General features: G+C 47.1%; 1 protein-coding gene across 1 annotated transcript in view; it reads left to right on the plus strand.

Moving 5' to 3' along the window:
• arhgef19 (Rho guanine nucleotide exchange factor (GEF) 19) overlaps positions 1–16,543 on the plus strand; it is a 135,800-nt gene that overhangs the window by 86,682 nt on the left and 32,575 nt on the right. The window contains exons 3-5 of the mRNA XM_072244736.1: positions 10,937–11,368; positions 14,039–14,171; positions 15,031–15,104. Coding sequence (XP_072100837.1) covers positions 10,937–11,368; positions 14,039–14,171; positions 15,031–15,104 — 639 coding nt within the window. The remainder of the gene's footprint in view (positions 1–10,936; positions 11,369–14,038; positions 14,172–15,030; positions 15,105–16,543) is intronic.

Below are 16,543 nucleotides of genomic sequence, written 5' to 3' on the forward strand. Positions count from 1 at the left end.
TATATTGGCGAGACCCGACGCAGACTGGGAGACCGCTTTGCTGAACATCTACGCTCTGTCCACCAGAGAAAGCAGGATCTCCCAGTGGCCACACATTTTAATTCCACATCCCATTCCCATTCTGATATGTCTATCCATGGCCTCCTCTACTGTAAAGATGAAGCCACACTCAGGCTGGAGGAACAACACCTTATATTCCGTCTGGGTAGCCTCCAACCTGATGGCATGAACATCGACTTCTCTAACTTCCTCTAAGGCCCCACCTCCCCCTCGTACCCCATCTGTTACTTATTTTTATGCACACATTCTTTCTCTCACTCTCCTTTTTCTCCCTCTGTCCCTCTGAATATACCTCTTGCCCATCCTCTGGGTCCCCCCCCCCTTGTCTTTCTTCCCGGACCTCCTGTCCCATGATCCTCTCATATCCCCTTTTGCCTATCACCTGTCCAGATCTTGGCTCCATCCCTCCCCCTCCTGTCTTCTCCTATCATTTTGGATCTCCCCCTCCCCCTCCAACTTTCAAATCCCTTACTCACTCTTCCTTCAGTTAGTCCTGACGAAGGGTCTCGGCCTGAAACGTCGACTGCACCTCTTCCTACAGATGCTGCCTGGCCTGCTGCGTTCGCCAGCAACTTTGATGTGTGTTGCTTGAATTTCCAGCATCTGCAGAATTCCTATTGTTTGGTATATGAGGTGTTGCTCCTCCAACCTGAGTTTAGCTTCATCATGGTAGTAGAGGAGGCCATGTATGGACATATCTGAATGGGAATGGGAAGCAGAGTTGAAGTGGGTGGCTACTGGGAGATCCTGTCTGTTTTGGCGGACTGAGCGGAGGTGCTCGACGAAGCAGTCCCCCAATCTGCGTCCGGTTTCACCGATGTAGAGGAGGCCGCACCGGGAGCACCAGATGCAATAGATGACCCCAACAGACTCACAAGTGAAGTGTTGCCTCACTTGGAAGTACTGTTTGGGGCCCTGAATGGCGGCAAGAGAGGAGGTGTAGGGACAGGTGTAGCACTTGCGCTTACAGGGGTAAGTGCCAGGTGGGAGATCCGTGGGGAGGGACCGATCCCTGCGGAAGGCGGAGAGGGGTGGAGAGGGAAAGATGTACTTAGTGGTGGGGTCCTGTTGAAGGTGGCGGAAGTTGCGGAGGATAATGTGCTGGATCCGGAGGCTAGTGGGGTGGTAGGTGAGGACAAGGGGAACTCTGTTCCTGTTGTGGTGGCGGGAGGATGGGGTGAGAGCCGAAGTGCGGTAAATGGAGGAGATGCGGGTGAGGGCATCATTGATGATGACAGAAGGGAAACCACGATCCTTAAAGAAAGAGGACATTTGAGATGTCCTGGAACGGAAAACCTCATCCTGGGAGCAGATGCGGCGGAGACGGAGGAACTGGGAATAGGGAATGGCATTTTTGTATGTGGTGGGGTGGGAAGAGGTACAGTAGCGCTGGACAGAGCAGAGCTGCTCTGTAGGATTTAGGCCTTCCTTTCAATATTCCTTCGACAAAATCCGCATTTTCTTCCAATGTACTCAAAAATATTGTATATTTTCCATCCCATCACAGGTCTTTTACTATCTTGATCTCCTCCACCACTGTCGCAACACAAATTAACAGCATGTTTAAACCGCAGTTTAGCAGCATTGTCCACCATTCTGTTTGAAAGCCTCATGCTGTGTCCTGAAAGCAAAATATAACATCTACATAGTTGACATTATTTGCTGGCATGGAGTTCTACTGATGGATATAAAATCTATTTTTCCTTGTAAGACTTTGGGGGTGCCTTTCTCTCCTTTTTTTACAGCTGTGAAAATTTAAAAATTCAAGTACTGCTAACATAGAATTATGCACACTGGCATTCGGAAGAGTGAGGGGTTAACTGAACAAAATGTGCAGGATTGTGTTGGGAGGCTGTTTGATGGATTAGATGCTGAGATGGTGTGTGGGGATATTGGTGTTACTCCAGTAGATATTACTCCATTGGTGTTGCTGGAATGGAATCCAAAATAACAATGGACTTTTTTTTCTCAAGGGACGTGAATCTGTGGAATTACTTATCCCAGAGAGATGCAGGGACTGAGTTTTTGCTTCTTCAAAGCTGAGTTAGATCTTGTAGACTTTAGGGTTGTAGAGAAAGGCATGCATGTGTTGAATGTGAGGATGAATGAGTATCAGCTATAAGATCTGTGCATGAACATCTCTATCTTTGATTGTATTTAAGAACTGCTGTTTTGAGCCTTGTACAGTTGTGCCATATGCCCTACATGGCTTTTGCTGATTTGCTGCCACAGGAACGGAAAAATCTTCGGAGGAATTGACCCACCTTTATTTATATTTTGAACAATTTCTGTAATAGGGAGCCTCACTGTTGCCATGGTAACAGAACATTACTCTCAATGTTTTCTTAAGCTTACTTTGAGATCTTTCTGTGCATGATGCTCCTGAACCCCTTTAAGCCATCTGGAATCCCTCACGGAGAGACTAGGCCGTTCCCTCTAGACGACAAGTGGAGATTTTCATTAAAGATAAATCTGACAGAGATTCTCAGACACGGATGTTCTTTCTTACCCCAATAATATGTCCTTGTGCTATTCATTCTACGTCCAAAGTTAAATATCAGGAGGAGCACTATTCCCAGCTTTCACAATGAAACATGAGGTGGCCTTTTCAAAAGCAACTATCACTATGAAAAGTTGTTTTTTTTTTACTGGTGACCATGCACAATCTGCTTGTGAAATAAAACTCACTGAACCTGTGATAGCCCTTTCCCCTCCCCTCCACCACTGATGCCTCTCCTCTTATTTCTAAAGGAGACTCTTAAGCAGCACATTTATATGGATTGGTAACCTCTTCAAAAGATGATTCAGGCACTTGTTCAATGCCTTAATCCTGGTCAGGTAGAGCCTTGTTGTTTCTTTTTTAAGATCCATAGTAATCACAACAAAATGGTCCGTGTGTAAAGGATGGATTTCTTGCTGACCAATTCCTTGGTCAGTAAAGCTCTAGTAATCACATTTCTTAGAAGGTGCATGGCTTGGATGTTGCAATTCTTAAATGTATTCCTTACATTCTGTACATAGTACGGTGTACTACTTGGACAATATGTCTCATAGACAACGCTCCTCTAGGACCGTGCATCCACCGGAGGGTTCATCATTTTGATAATGCATTTCTTAAAGTACATTCCTTTGACAGTGCCCTTGCGCTTCAATAGATTGCTTCGGTAGCCTATATGTTAGCACAACGCTTTACAGTACAGGTGACCCGGGTCAATTCCCGCAGTGGCCTGTGAGGAGTTTCTATGTTTTCCCCTTGACTGTGTGGGTTTCCTCCAAGCGCTCTGGTTTCCTCCCACAGTCCAAAGACATTCCGGTTGGTTGGTTAATTGCTAATTGTAACTTGTCCCGTGATTAGGCTAGGATTAAATTGGGGGGGCGTTAGGCTGCATGGTTCGAAGGGCCTATTCCACGCTGTATCTCAATAGCAATAAAAAATAACAATAATTATTATAATTAATACATCCCTTGGATAATTCTTCTCCAAGACATTATTTTCTAAGGGAGGTTTTGGATAATCCATCATTGGACAATGCATTTTTTAGCAATATGTCCCATGGACAATGATTTCCTGCACTATGCATTCTGCAAACCACATGTTCCTGGGATGATATGGTGCAGGGAAAATAGGAATTGGGTTTTCATGGTTATTGGACAAACATCCCTTCTAGTTTGAGTAAATGTATGGAAGTTATTTGGTTTGTGTCAAGATTAAACAGGAAGTGTATTCGTACTTATTAGATCCTTTCAGTGGCTGGCCATTTAGTAAGATGTGTAAGCATTCCTTTCCCCTAGAGAGGGATGTGTATAAGATCTTTGGGGTTCTCCATGGCAGAGGGATGTTACTGAGTGCATTTCAGACTGAAATCAATAGTTTTTGGGCACTAAGGGAATCAGAGAATTTATGAATAGAGAGGGAGTGTGGGGTGGGAGAGGGGAGATAGAAGATCAGCCATGATCCTATTGAATTGGTAGAGCAGTCTTGAGGGGCCACATGTAGATAAGACCATAAGATATTGGAGCAGAATTAGGCCATTTGGCCCAGCGAGTCTGTTCCGTCGTTTCATCACAGCTGATCCATTTTTCTTCTCAGCCCTGCCTTCTCCCTGTATCCCTTCATGCTCTGACCAATCAAGAATCTATTAACCTCTACTTTAAATATACCTACAGACTTGGCCTCCGCAGCTGCCTGTGGCAATGAATTCCACAAATTCACCACTCTCTGGCTAAAGAAATTCCTCCTCATCTCCGTTCTGGAAGGACGCCCCTTTATTCTGAGGCTGTGTCCTCTAGTCCTAGACACTCCTACCATAGGAAACATCCTCTCCACGTCCACTCTGTCAAGGCCTTTCACCATTCGATAGGTTCCAGTTAGGTCACTCCTGCTTCTATTTCTTACACTTTTAAGTTCGTTTATTCTTTTCATCTGGTTCTTGTGCAGCACCTCTGGATATTTTGCTCCATTAAAGATGCTACGTTGGTTATTGCAATGCTATGAAGATTGTGAGATGGAATAACTTTCCAGGTTGTGGAGGTTCCAACTTCCCACATGATGCTCTCACATTACTGAAATACATGTTGTTTTAGAACATAGAACAGTACAGCACATGAATGGGCCCTTCGGCACACAGATAAGTAGTAAATCAAACCGCCCCCCCCCCAATCTAATCCCTCCTACCTAGACAATGTCCACATCCCTCCATCTTCCTCACATCCATGTGCCTATCTAAACATCTCTTAAAAGCCTCTAATGTATTTGCCTCTACCATCATACCAGGCAACGTATTCCAGGCATCCACCACTCTGAGTAAAAAACATACCCCTCACAACCCCCTTTGAACCTGTGCCCTCTCGCCTTCAATGCATGCCCTCTGGTATTAGACTTTTCTACCCTGGGAAAAAAAGATATTCACTGTCTACTCTCTCTATGCCTCACGTGATCTTATAAGTCTCTAGAAAATTTCCCCTTGGCCTCTGCCATTCCGGAGAAAACAAGCCAAGTTTATCCAGCCTCTCATGATAGCACATGCCCTCTAAACCAGGCAGTATCCTGGTAAACTACTTCTGCACTCTCTTCATAGCCTCACATCCTTTGTGTAATGGGGTGACTAGAGCTGCTGCAATACTCCAAACGTTGCCTAACTAGAGTTTTATAAAGTTGTGACATAACCCCTTTTGAACTCAATGGCTCAACTAATAAAAACAAACATTCCATAAGCCTCCTTAACCACCCTTTTAACCTGTGCAGCCACTTTCATGGAATTATGAACTTGGACCCCAAGATCTCTCTGCTCAGCAACACTGTTGAGGGATCACCACTGACTACAGACCTCTAAATTGAATAAGTCCCTTCAACCACTACTCTTTGATTTCTATGTGCAAGCCAGGTCTAAACCCAACAGCCAGTTTGCCATGGACCTTATGCATCTTACTCTTCCCCACCAATCTCCCTCCCGGCACTTATCCGTGTAAGCGGAACAAGTGCTACACATGCCCTGACACTTCCTCCCTCACCACCATTCAGGGCCCCAGACAGTCCTTCCAGGTGAGGTGACATTTCACCTGTGAGTCGGCTGGGGTGATATACTGCGTCCGGTGCTCCCGATGCGGCCTTCTATATATTGGCGAGACCCGACGCAGACTGGGAGACCGTTTCGCTGAACACCTACGCTCTTTCCGCCAGAGAAAGCAGGATCTCCCAGTGGCCACACATTTTAATTCCACATCCCATTCCCATTCTGATATGTCTATCCAAGGCCTCCTCTACTGTCAAGATGAAGCCACACTCAGGTTGGAGGAACAACACCTTATATTCCGTCTGGGTAGCCTCCAACCTGATGGCATGGACATTGACTTCTCTAACTTCCGCTAATGCCCCACCTCCCCCTCGTACCCCATCTGTTATTTATTTATATACACACATTCTTTCTCTCACTCTCCTTTTTCTCCCTCTGTCCCTCTGACTATACCCCCTTGCCCATCCTCTGGGTTTTTGTCCCCCTCCCCCCTTTCCTTCTCCCTGGGCCTCCTGTCCCATGATCCTCTCATATCCCTTTTGCCAATCACCTGTCCAGCTCTTGGCTCCATCCCTCCCCCTCCTGTCTTCTCCTATCATTTTGGTTCTCCCTTCCCCCTCCCACTTTCAAATCTCTTACTAGCTCTCCTTTCAGTTAGTCCTGACGAAGGGTCTCGGCCTGAAACGTCGACTGTACCTCTTCCTATAGATGCTGCCTGGCCTGCTGCGTTCACCAGCAACTTTTATGTGTGTTACTCTTCCCTTGCTTCCTTCTTAAACAGAGGTACAACATTAGTCACTTGCCAGTCCTCTGGCACCTTGCCTGTGCCTGGAGAGGACACGAAGATACTGGTCACGGTCCTGGCAATCTCATCTCTTGCCTCCTCCAATAACTTGGGGTAAATCCCATCAGGCCTTGGGCACTTATCCACCTTAATACTCATTAGGAGGTCCAACGCTTCCTCTTCCTTGACCTCTAAATGCCCTAACACATTTATACACTCACCACTGATCTCCTGGTCCTCCATATCTTTTTCCTTGGTAAATAGTGAAGCAAAGTACTCATTAAGTACCTCACTCACATTCTCAGCATCCAAGCAAATGTTCCCCTCTTTATCCTTGAGTGGTCCTTTCCTCTCCCTAGATATCATCTTGCTCTTGATGTATGTATTGGGATTCATCTTGATCCTACTTGCCAAGGACTATTCATGTCCCCTCCTGGCTTTCTTAATTCCTTTCTTTAGTTATTTTCTGGCTTCTTTATAGCCCTCATGTGCTTCGTTTGATCCTGAATTCTGAAGCTTTACATGCTTTTCCTTTTTCTTCTTGACTAAATTCATCACTTCTCTGGACATCCAAGGTTCTCTTATCTTTCCATCCCTGTACTTCCTTGTAAGAGAACATGCCTTTCCTGTACTCTGTGCAATTGACCTATAAACACCCTCCCCATGTCTGATGTGGACTTGCTAAAAAACAGGTGCTCCCAGTTAACTCTTCTTAGTTCCTGCCGAATGCCCTTGTCATACGGCACTGGCTAGGGACGGACCCAAGTGCGAGACACAGACACTGAACTACTAAGGACAGGACTAGGATACAGGGTGAGGGCAAGGACATGGACACGAAAACCGGGAACCCGGAACAGGACTGGACAAGAGCTAGGAGCTCGGGCTTGGACTCCGAGCCAGAGACTGAACAAGGACCCAGTACCTGGGTCTTGCCTCTGGTTCAGACCCCAGAACTAGGCAAGGACGAGGCCTGGTTGGCAGGCAGGATGAGGCTGGAGTCTTAGAGACTTGAGGTGAGGCTTGGCAGGAGGCAGGAGGCTTGGCAGGAGGCAGGAGGCTGGAGTCTTCAGGCTTGAGGCCAGGCCGGAGGCTGGAGGCTAGAGAATCCTCCTGAGCAGGGCGCAGATCACCACCCAACGGAGGCAAGGGACAGGAAGGGACAGAACCAACTGTAGGTAACGGCAATACGGCCTGGCTTACCCGACAGAGGCAAGGGACAGAACCAACCGCAGGTAATGGCAAGACAGCCTGACTTACCTGAGTGGAGGCAAGGGACAGGAAGGGAACTAAGTACAGGGTGGCTCCAGGACAAGACTGCAGGCGAGATGAGGTGAGAGACACCAGCAAGACCAGACAAGGCTTCAGGCAATGCAAGGCGAAACGAGAACTTCAGGCGAGGTGAGAGTTACCAGCAAAACAAGGCAAGGCTTCAGGCGAGGAAACAGAAGGCAGAGGAAGGGATACAAGGAGTAAGGACAAGAACAATCCAGCAGCCACACCCTGGTCTCTGAAGGTATTTATGCAGCCAGCCCCAATGAGCATCAGCTGCCTCAATTAGAGCTCAACAAGAACAGAAACAGGGTAGACAGGAAAACCTGGAGCAAGGGTCGATGGACCAGACCATGAACTGGAATACGGACTTCACGGACTGGACCATGACAGTACCCCCCCCACCCCCAAGGGAGCCTCCTGGCGACCAAACAGGGTATCCAGACTATGGACGACCTGGGCGGGTAGGAGGGTACTTAACAGAAAGGAACCCCGGGTGGCAAGAGGAAGATAACAGTGTCTGTGTCGCTGGGTCCATTGGTGGCTGGATCCTTCTGTCATACAGCAGTGGCTAGGAACGGACCCAAGTGCAAGACACAGACACTGAAGTACTAGGGACAGGACTAGGATAAAGGGTGAGAGCAAGGACATGGACATGAAAACCAGGAACCCGGAACAGGACTGGACAAGAGAACTAGGAGCCCGGGCTTGGACTCCGTGCCAGAGACCGGACAAGGACCCGGTACCTGGGTCTTGCCTCTGGCTCGGACCACAGAACTAGGCAAGGACGAGGCCTGGCTGGCAGACAGGACGAGGCTGGAGTCCTAGAGACTTGAGGTGAGGCTTGGCAGGAGGCAGGAGGCCGGAGACTTGAGGCGAGGCTTGGCAGGAGGCCAGAGGCTGGAGTCTTCAGGCTTGAGCCTTGGCAGGAGGCCGGAGGCTGGAGTCTTCAGGCTTGAGCCTTGGCAGGAGGCCGGAGGCTGGAGTCTTCAGGCTTGAGCCTTGGCAGGAGGCCAGAGGCTGGAGTCTTCAGGCTTGAGCCTTGGCAGGAGGCCAGAGGCTGGAGTCTTCAGGCTTGAGCCTTGGCAGGAGGCCAGAGGCTGGAGTCTTCAGGCTTGAGCCTTGGCAGGAGGCCAGAGGCTGGAGTCTTCAGGCTTGAGCCTTGGCAGGAGGCCGGAGGCGGGAGTCTTCAGGCTTGATGCTAGGCTTGGCAGGAGGCAGGAGGCTGGAGGCTAGAAACTCCTCCTGGGCAGGGCGCAGTACTCCTGGGTAGGGTGTGGATCACCACCCAACAGAGGCAAGGGACAGGAAGGGACAGAACTAACTGCAGGTAACGGCAATACGGCCTGGCTTACCCAATGGATGCAAGGGACAGGAAGGGACGGAACCAACCGTAGGTAATGGCAAGACGGCCTGGCTTACCTGGGCGGAGACAAGGGACAGGAAGGGACAGAACCAACCGCAGGTAATAGCAAGACAGCCTGGCTTACCTGGGCGGAGGCAATGGACAGGAAGGGAACTAGGTACAGGGTCGCTCCAGGACAAGACTGCAGGCGAGATGAGTTGAGAGACACCAGCAAGACCAGGCAAGGCTTCAGGCAATGCAAGGCAAAATGAAAACTTCAGGCGAGGCGAGAGTTACTGGCAAAACAAGGCAAAGCTTCAGGTGAGGAAACAGAAGGCAGATGAAGGCATACAAGGAGTAAGGACAAGAACAATCCAGCACCCACGCCCTGGTCTCTGAAGGTATTTATGCAGCCAGCCCCAATGAGCATCAGCTGCCTCAATTAGACCTCAACAAGAACAGAAACAGGGTAGACAGGAAAACCTGGAGCAAGGGTCGATGGACCGGACCGTGAACCGGAATACAGACTTCACGGACCGGACCATGACAGCCCTCAAAATTAGCCCTACTCCAATTTAAAACTCTCCTACAAAGTCCACACCTATCCTTGTCTATAGATACCCTGAAAGTTAAGGAGTTGTGGTCACTGTTCCCTAACTTCTGACCCACTGAAAGGTCAGTCACCTGGCCTGGTTCATTACCCAACACCAGGTCCAGTACAGCACCTCCTCTTGTTGGATTGCCCACGTATTGATCTAAGAAACCTACTTAAGAAATTCTGCCCCATCTGAACCCCAAGAAGGTCCCAATTTATATTAGGGAGTTGACATCCCCCATGACAATAACCCTATTATTTTTACACAATCCTTAATCTGTTTACACATCTGTTCCTCGATGTCCTGGTGGCTACTGGGGAGTCTGCAGTACAATCCCATCAGTGTGACTGCACCCTTCCTATTCCTGAGTTCTACCCAAATGGACTCGGTGTCTGAAACCTTCTTCATGTTTTCCCTGAGTGCAGCTGTGATATTGTCGCTGATTAGTCAGGCATCTCCCCTCCCACCTTTGAACTCCTCCTCTTTGAAAACCTGATACATTAGTTACGTATTCCCGCCCCTCTCTCAGCCAAGTTTCTGTAATGGCAACAATATCATAGTTCCATGTACTGATCCATGTTCTAAATTCATTACCCTTACTCATAATACCCCTGGCATTAAAATAGATACACTTCAAACTATCCAATCCGTCATACCTGTTATTTCGATTTGCCTTATTTCAATACTTCTCCCTGATGTCTACCTTCTTGTCTGATCCTTCACTGACTGACCTGGTGCTCCAGTATCCAGCCCCTGCATAATTAGTTTAAACACTCCTGAGTAGCATTAGCAAACCTCCCAGCCAGAATATTGGTCCTACTCCAGATCAGGCGCAATAAGTCCCTCTTGTACAGGTCACTCCTTGCCCAGAAAAAGTTCCAATGATCCAAGAACTTAAAACTCTTCCCCTTACTCCATCTCCTCAGCCATTTATTCATCTGTGCTGTCAGCCCATTCCTTCCTGAACTAGCCCATTGCACTGTGAGTAATCAGGAGATTATAGTTTTAGGTTACGCTTTTGCTGCTAAAATCTTGTTCTTTTCCTAGGGATGGGCACATGGCCAAGTGGTTAAGGCTTTTGACTAGCGATCTGAAGGTCGTGAGTTCGAGCCCCAGCCGAGGCGGCGTGTTGTGTCCTTGAGCAAGGCTCTTAACCACACATTGCTCTGCGATGACACTGGTGCCAAGCTGTATGGGTCCTAATGCCCTTCCCTTGGACAACATCGGTGTCGTGGAGAGGGGAGACTTGCAGCATGGGCAACTGCTGGTCTTCCATACAACCTTGCCCAGGCCTGCACCCTGGAGAGTGAAGACTTTCCAGGCGCAGATCCATGGTCTCACAAGACTAACGGATGCCTTTTTTTCCTAGGGAGAAAAATGCGAGTGTACTCAACAGACTGTCCGAGTGAAAAGTCTTTCAGCAGTGGGAGCTTGGGCTGTGAATCCATGTTTACAGGGACCCTGTTTGATGATGACTTGGAGGACAATGATTTCCTCAACCGAAGCTTCTCACTGGAGGATGAGATTGGACCCTCAGACTCTAGTTCTGTTGAGCTCCCGCTGGATTCGATGCCTGGACTGGAAATTGAGCCGGTGGCTAAAAGTGAACTAGTCACCCAGCATCCGAACCAGCCCATCGCTGCGTGCGTAGAGCAGGAGAAACGGCGGTTCTCGGCATCTGAGCTGATAAACAGATTGCATCTCTCTCAGAAAAAAGTAGCACAGGCCTTGAAAATCAGCAAATCCCTGTCAGGAAGGTCTACGTCCAGAGAGAAATTGATACCTGTCATGTCCCTCGAAGGTAAGGTTTACCCATGTCCACTCATATTTGGCCAGGAAGAAAAAAGTTTAATTTCCAAGTCAAACTTATGAAGTACTGTAGGTTAGATCCAAGAGGTTACTTGTACAGTATGAGAAAATATGAAACATCTTGTAAAAGGCATGATTTCACTAATTGTCAGTATTAAAAATAATCAACATATCTTCCTTCTGGGAATATTGAGGAGAGACTGTGACCAGTTCTGAAAAGAGTTGTAGGATGTGTTACGCCCTCCTGAGAAAACAGATTAGATGGATGGAGCTGTCAAGGCACAAAGGGAGGTACTTGCTCAACAGCTCGCAGCCTGAGGACTGTACTCAGGTGCTGGCATGTTCCTTTGCTGCTGTTTTTCTCCGTAGTTCCCTCCCGTTCTCCCTACCACAGCACTCCAAAATTGTAAACACACACTTTATTGATTCTTGAGCCCTCTAATCTTCAAATGGGAAGATTCACTCCTGATTGACTCAGGCATGGAATTTACAGAGGAAGTGGGTTGAGGGGCAATGCCAGCAATGGTTGTGAACAGAATTTCTCTGACATTCTTGTGCTGTGGACTGCAGTATAGCACCTCAATCAGAATCAGAATCAGGTTTAGTATCATTGGCTTGTGATGTGAAATTTGTTAACTTAGCAACAGCAGTTCAATGCAATACATAATCTAGCAGAGAGATAATAATAATAAATAAAGGAAATCAAGTACATAAATTGAATAGATTAAAAAGAAAATGCAAAAACAGAAAAACTGTATATTAAAAAAATAGTGAGGTAGTCTCCAAAGATTCAATGTCCATTTAGGAATCGGATGGTAGAGGGGAAGAAGCTGTTCCTGAATCACTGAGTGTGTGCCTTCAGGCTTCTGTACCTCCAACCTGATGGTAACAGTGAGAAAAGGGCATGCCCTGGGTGCTGGATGTCCTTAGTAATGGACGCTGCCTTTCTGAGACACCGCTCCCTAAAGATGCCCTGGGTACTTTGTAGGCTAGTACCCAAGATGGAGATGACTAGATTTACAACCTTCTGCAGCTTCTTTTGGTCCCGTGCAGTAGCCCTCCCGCCCCCATACCAGACAGTGATGCAGCCTGTCAGAATGCTCTCCAAGGAACAACTGTAGAAGTTTTTGAGTGTACTTGTTGACATGCCAAATCTCTTCAAACTCCTAATGAAGTATAGCCACTGTCTTGCCTTCTTTATAACTACATCGATATGTTGGGACCAGGTTAGATTCTCAGAGATCTTGACACCCAGGAACTTGAAGCTGCTCGCTCTATTCATTTATTGAGACCAAAATCAACTACAAAGAATATTAGTTGTGTGGTACTTACTACAAATGTTTAGTTATCTGGCTTCATACAAGCTTCTATCATCTGGCAATATTTTAGGTTCTTCCCAAAAGTGAATTAAGGTGGTATGATGGAGTCTACTTGTAAATAGTAGCATTTTGAGGTTCCACAATATCCCCTTTTCTTTAAGCTGGTCATACAGTGTGCCTTCAAAGAATTTTTCCAGCAACTTGCCTCACCTGTGTTCCTCAGCTCTGACATGCTGTCCTTTTTACTGGGGTCTCTGTGCAGCTTTGGGGGGTAGTTCAGACTACACAATAAAAAATAAAGGGAATACAAGAGATGCTGGAATCTGGAGCAACATACAAAACATCGGAGAAACTCAGCAAGCCAAGCAGTTGACAAATCGGGTTCAGACTCTTCAACTGGGCTGGTCAAACAAGGGAAATGGGGAATCAAGGGATGTGGGAATTGGGTGAGGGAATAAGAGCTCAAAGGTTCATTGTGATTTTATTGAAAAGGTTGATTTTTGCCGCCTTCTCCTCCTACTCCCTCATGTTTTTACAATTTCAGGGATGGGGAAATAGTACTGATGAGAAATTTGAGATTACTTCCTCTGGAAGAGAGAAGATGAGAAAGGGTTGGCCATGGGCAAAGGAGGTTGAGGGGTGATATGATAGGGGCATTAGGTAGGTATGATGATCAGCCAAAGGGTCTCTTTCTGTGCTGTACAACTCCGGGCTTCTACGTTTCCATGGCGTGCACGTCCATTTTATAAAGGATTTGATGAGGGTGAAAGGGAGTGGACCGTTTCCTCTGGATGGCCATCAAAAATCATCGTTTTTAACAGATTGAGGAAGAAAGTTAGGAGACTTTTCTTGTTAGTGTCCTTAGGAGCTCGGGGAACAGAATACTTTGCTACCTGGCATATCTGACCCCCAAGACGATTGGGTCCCTTAAGCAGAGTGAGTTAAGGTCTAGACCGTAGGGAGTGTAGCAGAGTGAATTAGTTCTGCTTTGCAGAGAAGTGGCTATGGTGTGACAGGCCAGCTGTTGTGCTGTAAACATTGATGGTTCCATGCAGAAAAGGAACCTTTTCTGGTTTTGGGAACCCTCTCACAGCGGACGCAGTTTATATCAGGCCCAGCGTCCTCAGCATTATTCTGTAACCCCAGTGACAGATGACTGCATCAGTAGTGTTTTACAGAGTTGTCACCTTAAGTTTAGAAATGGTGAGTGAACGTTTCCTCTTTTACATACGACTGTTCCTTGATCATCACCTTCTGTGGGTAACCTTAGCTCTCTCTGGGTATAGCAGAGTCTTTTTACATCCTGGGCAATTCATTCTTCGCTCCTTGCATTTTGTTCTTAGGCAGACGGAGTGCAAAACAGAAAAGCAAATCGCTGATGGCGATCAACAGCAATGCGTCTCCAAAGCCACAAAGGGACGGTATCATCTTTGACAGCCCTCCACCCCATACATGGAGGTCCAGCACCCTTCAGAGGTAATGCCCAACACTCAGGATTGGCCTGTGACCGAACTCTGGAATCTGAACATAGACCAGCTCCCGAGTTTGGGTCATGCACTTACAGTGGGAATGGGCATGGAGGCAGAGGCTTTGCCCCTGGTCGGAGTGCAGAATGCAGCCTGTTGTACTCTGTAGTGGAATTGAGTACCAGGGACTGATAAAAGGTAGCTGGATCCCTTGCACGTTTTAGGAGAGTGCAGCCTAGCATGGTGGCATAGTGATTAACGCGTCACTTTACGGTGCCAGCCAGCGATCGATGGTCGTGGGTTCAATTCCCACCGCTGCCCGTAAGGAGTGTGTACGTTCTCCCCATGACCACCGGGGGCTCCAGTTCCCTCCCACAGTCCAATTAGGATGAGTGAGTTGTGGGCATGCTACGTTGGCACCAGAAGCTCGGCAACACTTGGGGGCTTCCCAGCAAAATCCTCTCTGATTTGATTTGACGCAAACGGCGCATGTTTCGATGTGCATGTGACAGATGAAGTTCATCCTTATCTTAGAGATTTTGTAACACACCACGTATAGACACATGCGCGCACACGCAACACACGCGTGCACATACGGTCAGCCAGCTCTACACACATACACAACAGTCATTCATATTCATGTATGTACACTCACACACTTATTTACAGTGACACTCACTTTCACAAACACACTTACACGCGCATCAGCAACTCACACACACCCGACATGAATATCAACAGTAGAAGTTTCACATACAGATTCACAAGAAGCTCAGCGAAAACGAAATGGGTGGCTAAATCAAATAAACTCTGTGTCTACAAAGGGATGAAGTTAAATGTGATATTGATCCATTTCTACTTTGATTCAGGAGAGTGGCCTCTGAGGAGGAAATAAGTGCAAAACATCAGAGGGAAGGAAGGCACTCCAGGTTTCTGATGAGCTGTGAGTAAGATTCTTGTCTCCATGTTCCTCACGTGTTAGTTTGACCTGTGCTGCCTTTCGGCCCTGGGTAAACTCACTCTTTCACCGTAGTTCTTTCCTCCTTATTAAGTACTGGAGAGAAAGTTCACCCTCAGCTCCTATGAATTAAATTGAATTGACTTTATTTCTCACATCCTTCATATACACGAGGAGTAAAAACCTTTATATTGTGTCTCCGTCTGAATGTGCAATGTGCAAATTATAGTAATTTGTAATAGTCGTAAGTCATAGTCATACTTTATTGATCCCGAGGGAAATTGGGTTTCGTTACAGTTGCACCAACCAAGAATAGAGTATAAATATAGCAATATAAAACCATAAAAAAATTAAGTAATAATATGTAAATTATGCCAGGAAATAAGTCCAGGACCAGCCTATTGGTTCAGGGTGTCTGACCCTCCAAGGGAGGAGTTGTAAAGTTTGATGGCCACAGGCAGGAATGACTTCCTATGACGCTCTGTGCTGCACCTCGGTGGAATGAGTCTCTGGCTGAATGTACTCCTGTGCCCACCCAGTACATCATGTAGTGGATGGGAGACATTGTCCAAGATGGCATGCAACTTGGATAGCATCCTCTTTTCAGACACCGCCGTCAGAGAGACCAGTTCCATCCCCACAACATCACTGGCCTTACGAATGAGTTTGTTGATTCTGTTGGTGTCTGCCACCCTCAGCCTGCTGCCCCAGCACACAACAGCAAACATGATCGCACAATAAATAGTAATGACAGTAGGATATACAACAGGACAGTCAATATAGCTTAGAAATACAGTTGTATCAGCGTGAATTAATCAGTCTGATGGCCTGGTGGGAGAAACTGTCCCAGAGCCTATTGGTCCTGGCTTTTATGCTGCCGTACCGTTTCCCGGATGGTAGCAGCTGGAATAGTTTGTGGTTGGGGTGACGTGGTACCCAATGATCCTTCCAACCATTTTTACACAACTGTCCTTGTAAATGTCCTGAATAGTGGGAAGTTCACATGATGCAGCACATTGCCTCCCCTCTGAAAGTCAAAAGGGACAGGATTCCCAAAGGGCGGGGGGAATGATATCCAAATACCACTACATTACACTTTCAGTGAGATTGACTGAATGAAATTGTAATCCTGTCTATACTTGCTACAGATTTGTTCCACTCATGGTGTAACCAACTAGTGATGCCCTTAATTCATTATGCGTAAGTTACGATAGCCAGCCGGTGGTGTAGTGGCATCAGCACCAGACTTCGAGGCCAGAGGTCCCGGGTTCGAATCCGGCCAGCCCCTTGCACACTTTCCATGGGTTGAACTAGCAACTCAGCCTTGTTAAAAAAAAACAGATAAAAATGATAAAGACATGGCAAGGTTGCCGGCTGATGAACGGAACGAAAAAAAAAGTTATGATGCCAGATCATGGAATGAA

This window comes from Mobula birostris, chromosome 27 (assembly GCF_030028105.1).
Source record: "Mobula birostris isolate sMobBir1 chromosome 27, sMobBir1.hap1, whole genome shotgun sequence".
In the NCBI taxonomy this organism is placed as follows: domain Eukaryota; kingdom Metazoa; phylum Chordata; class Chondrichthyes; order Myliobatiformes; family Myliobatidae; genus Mobula; species Mobula birostris.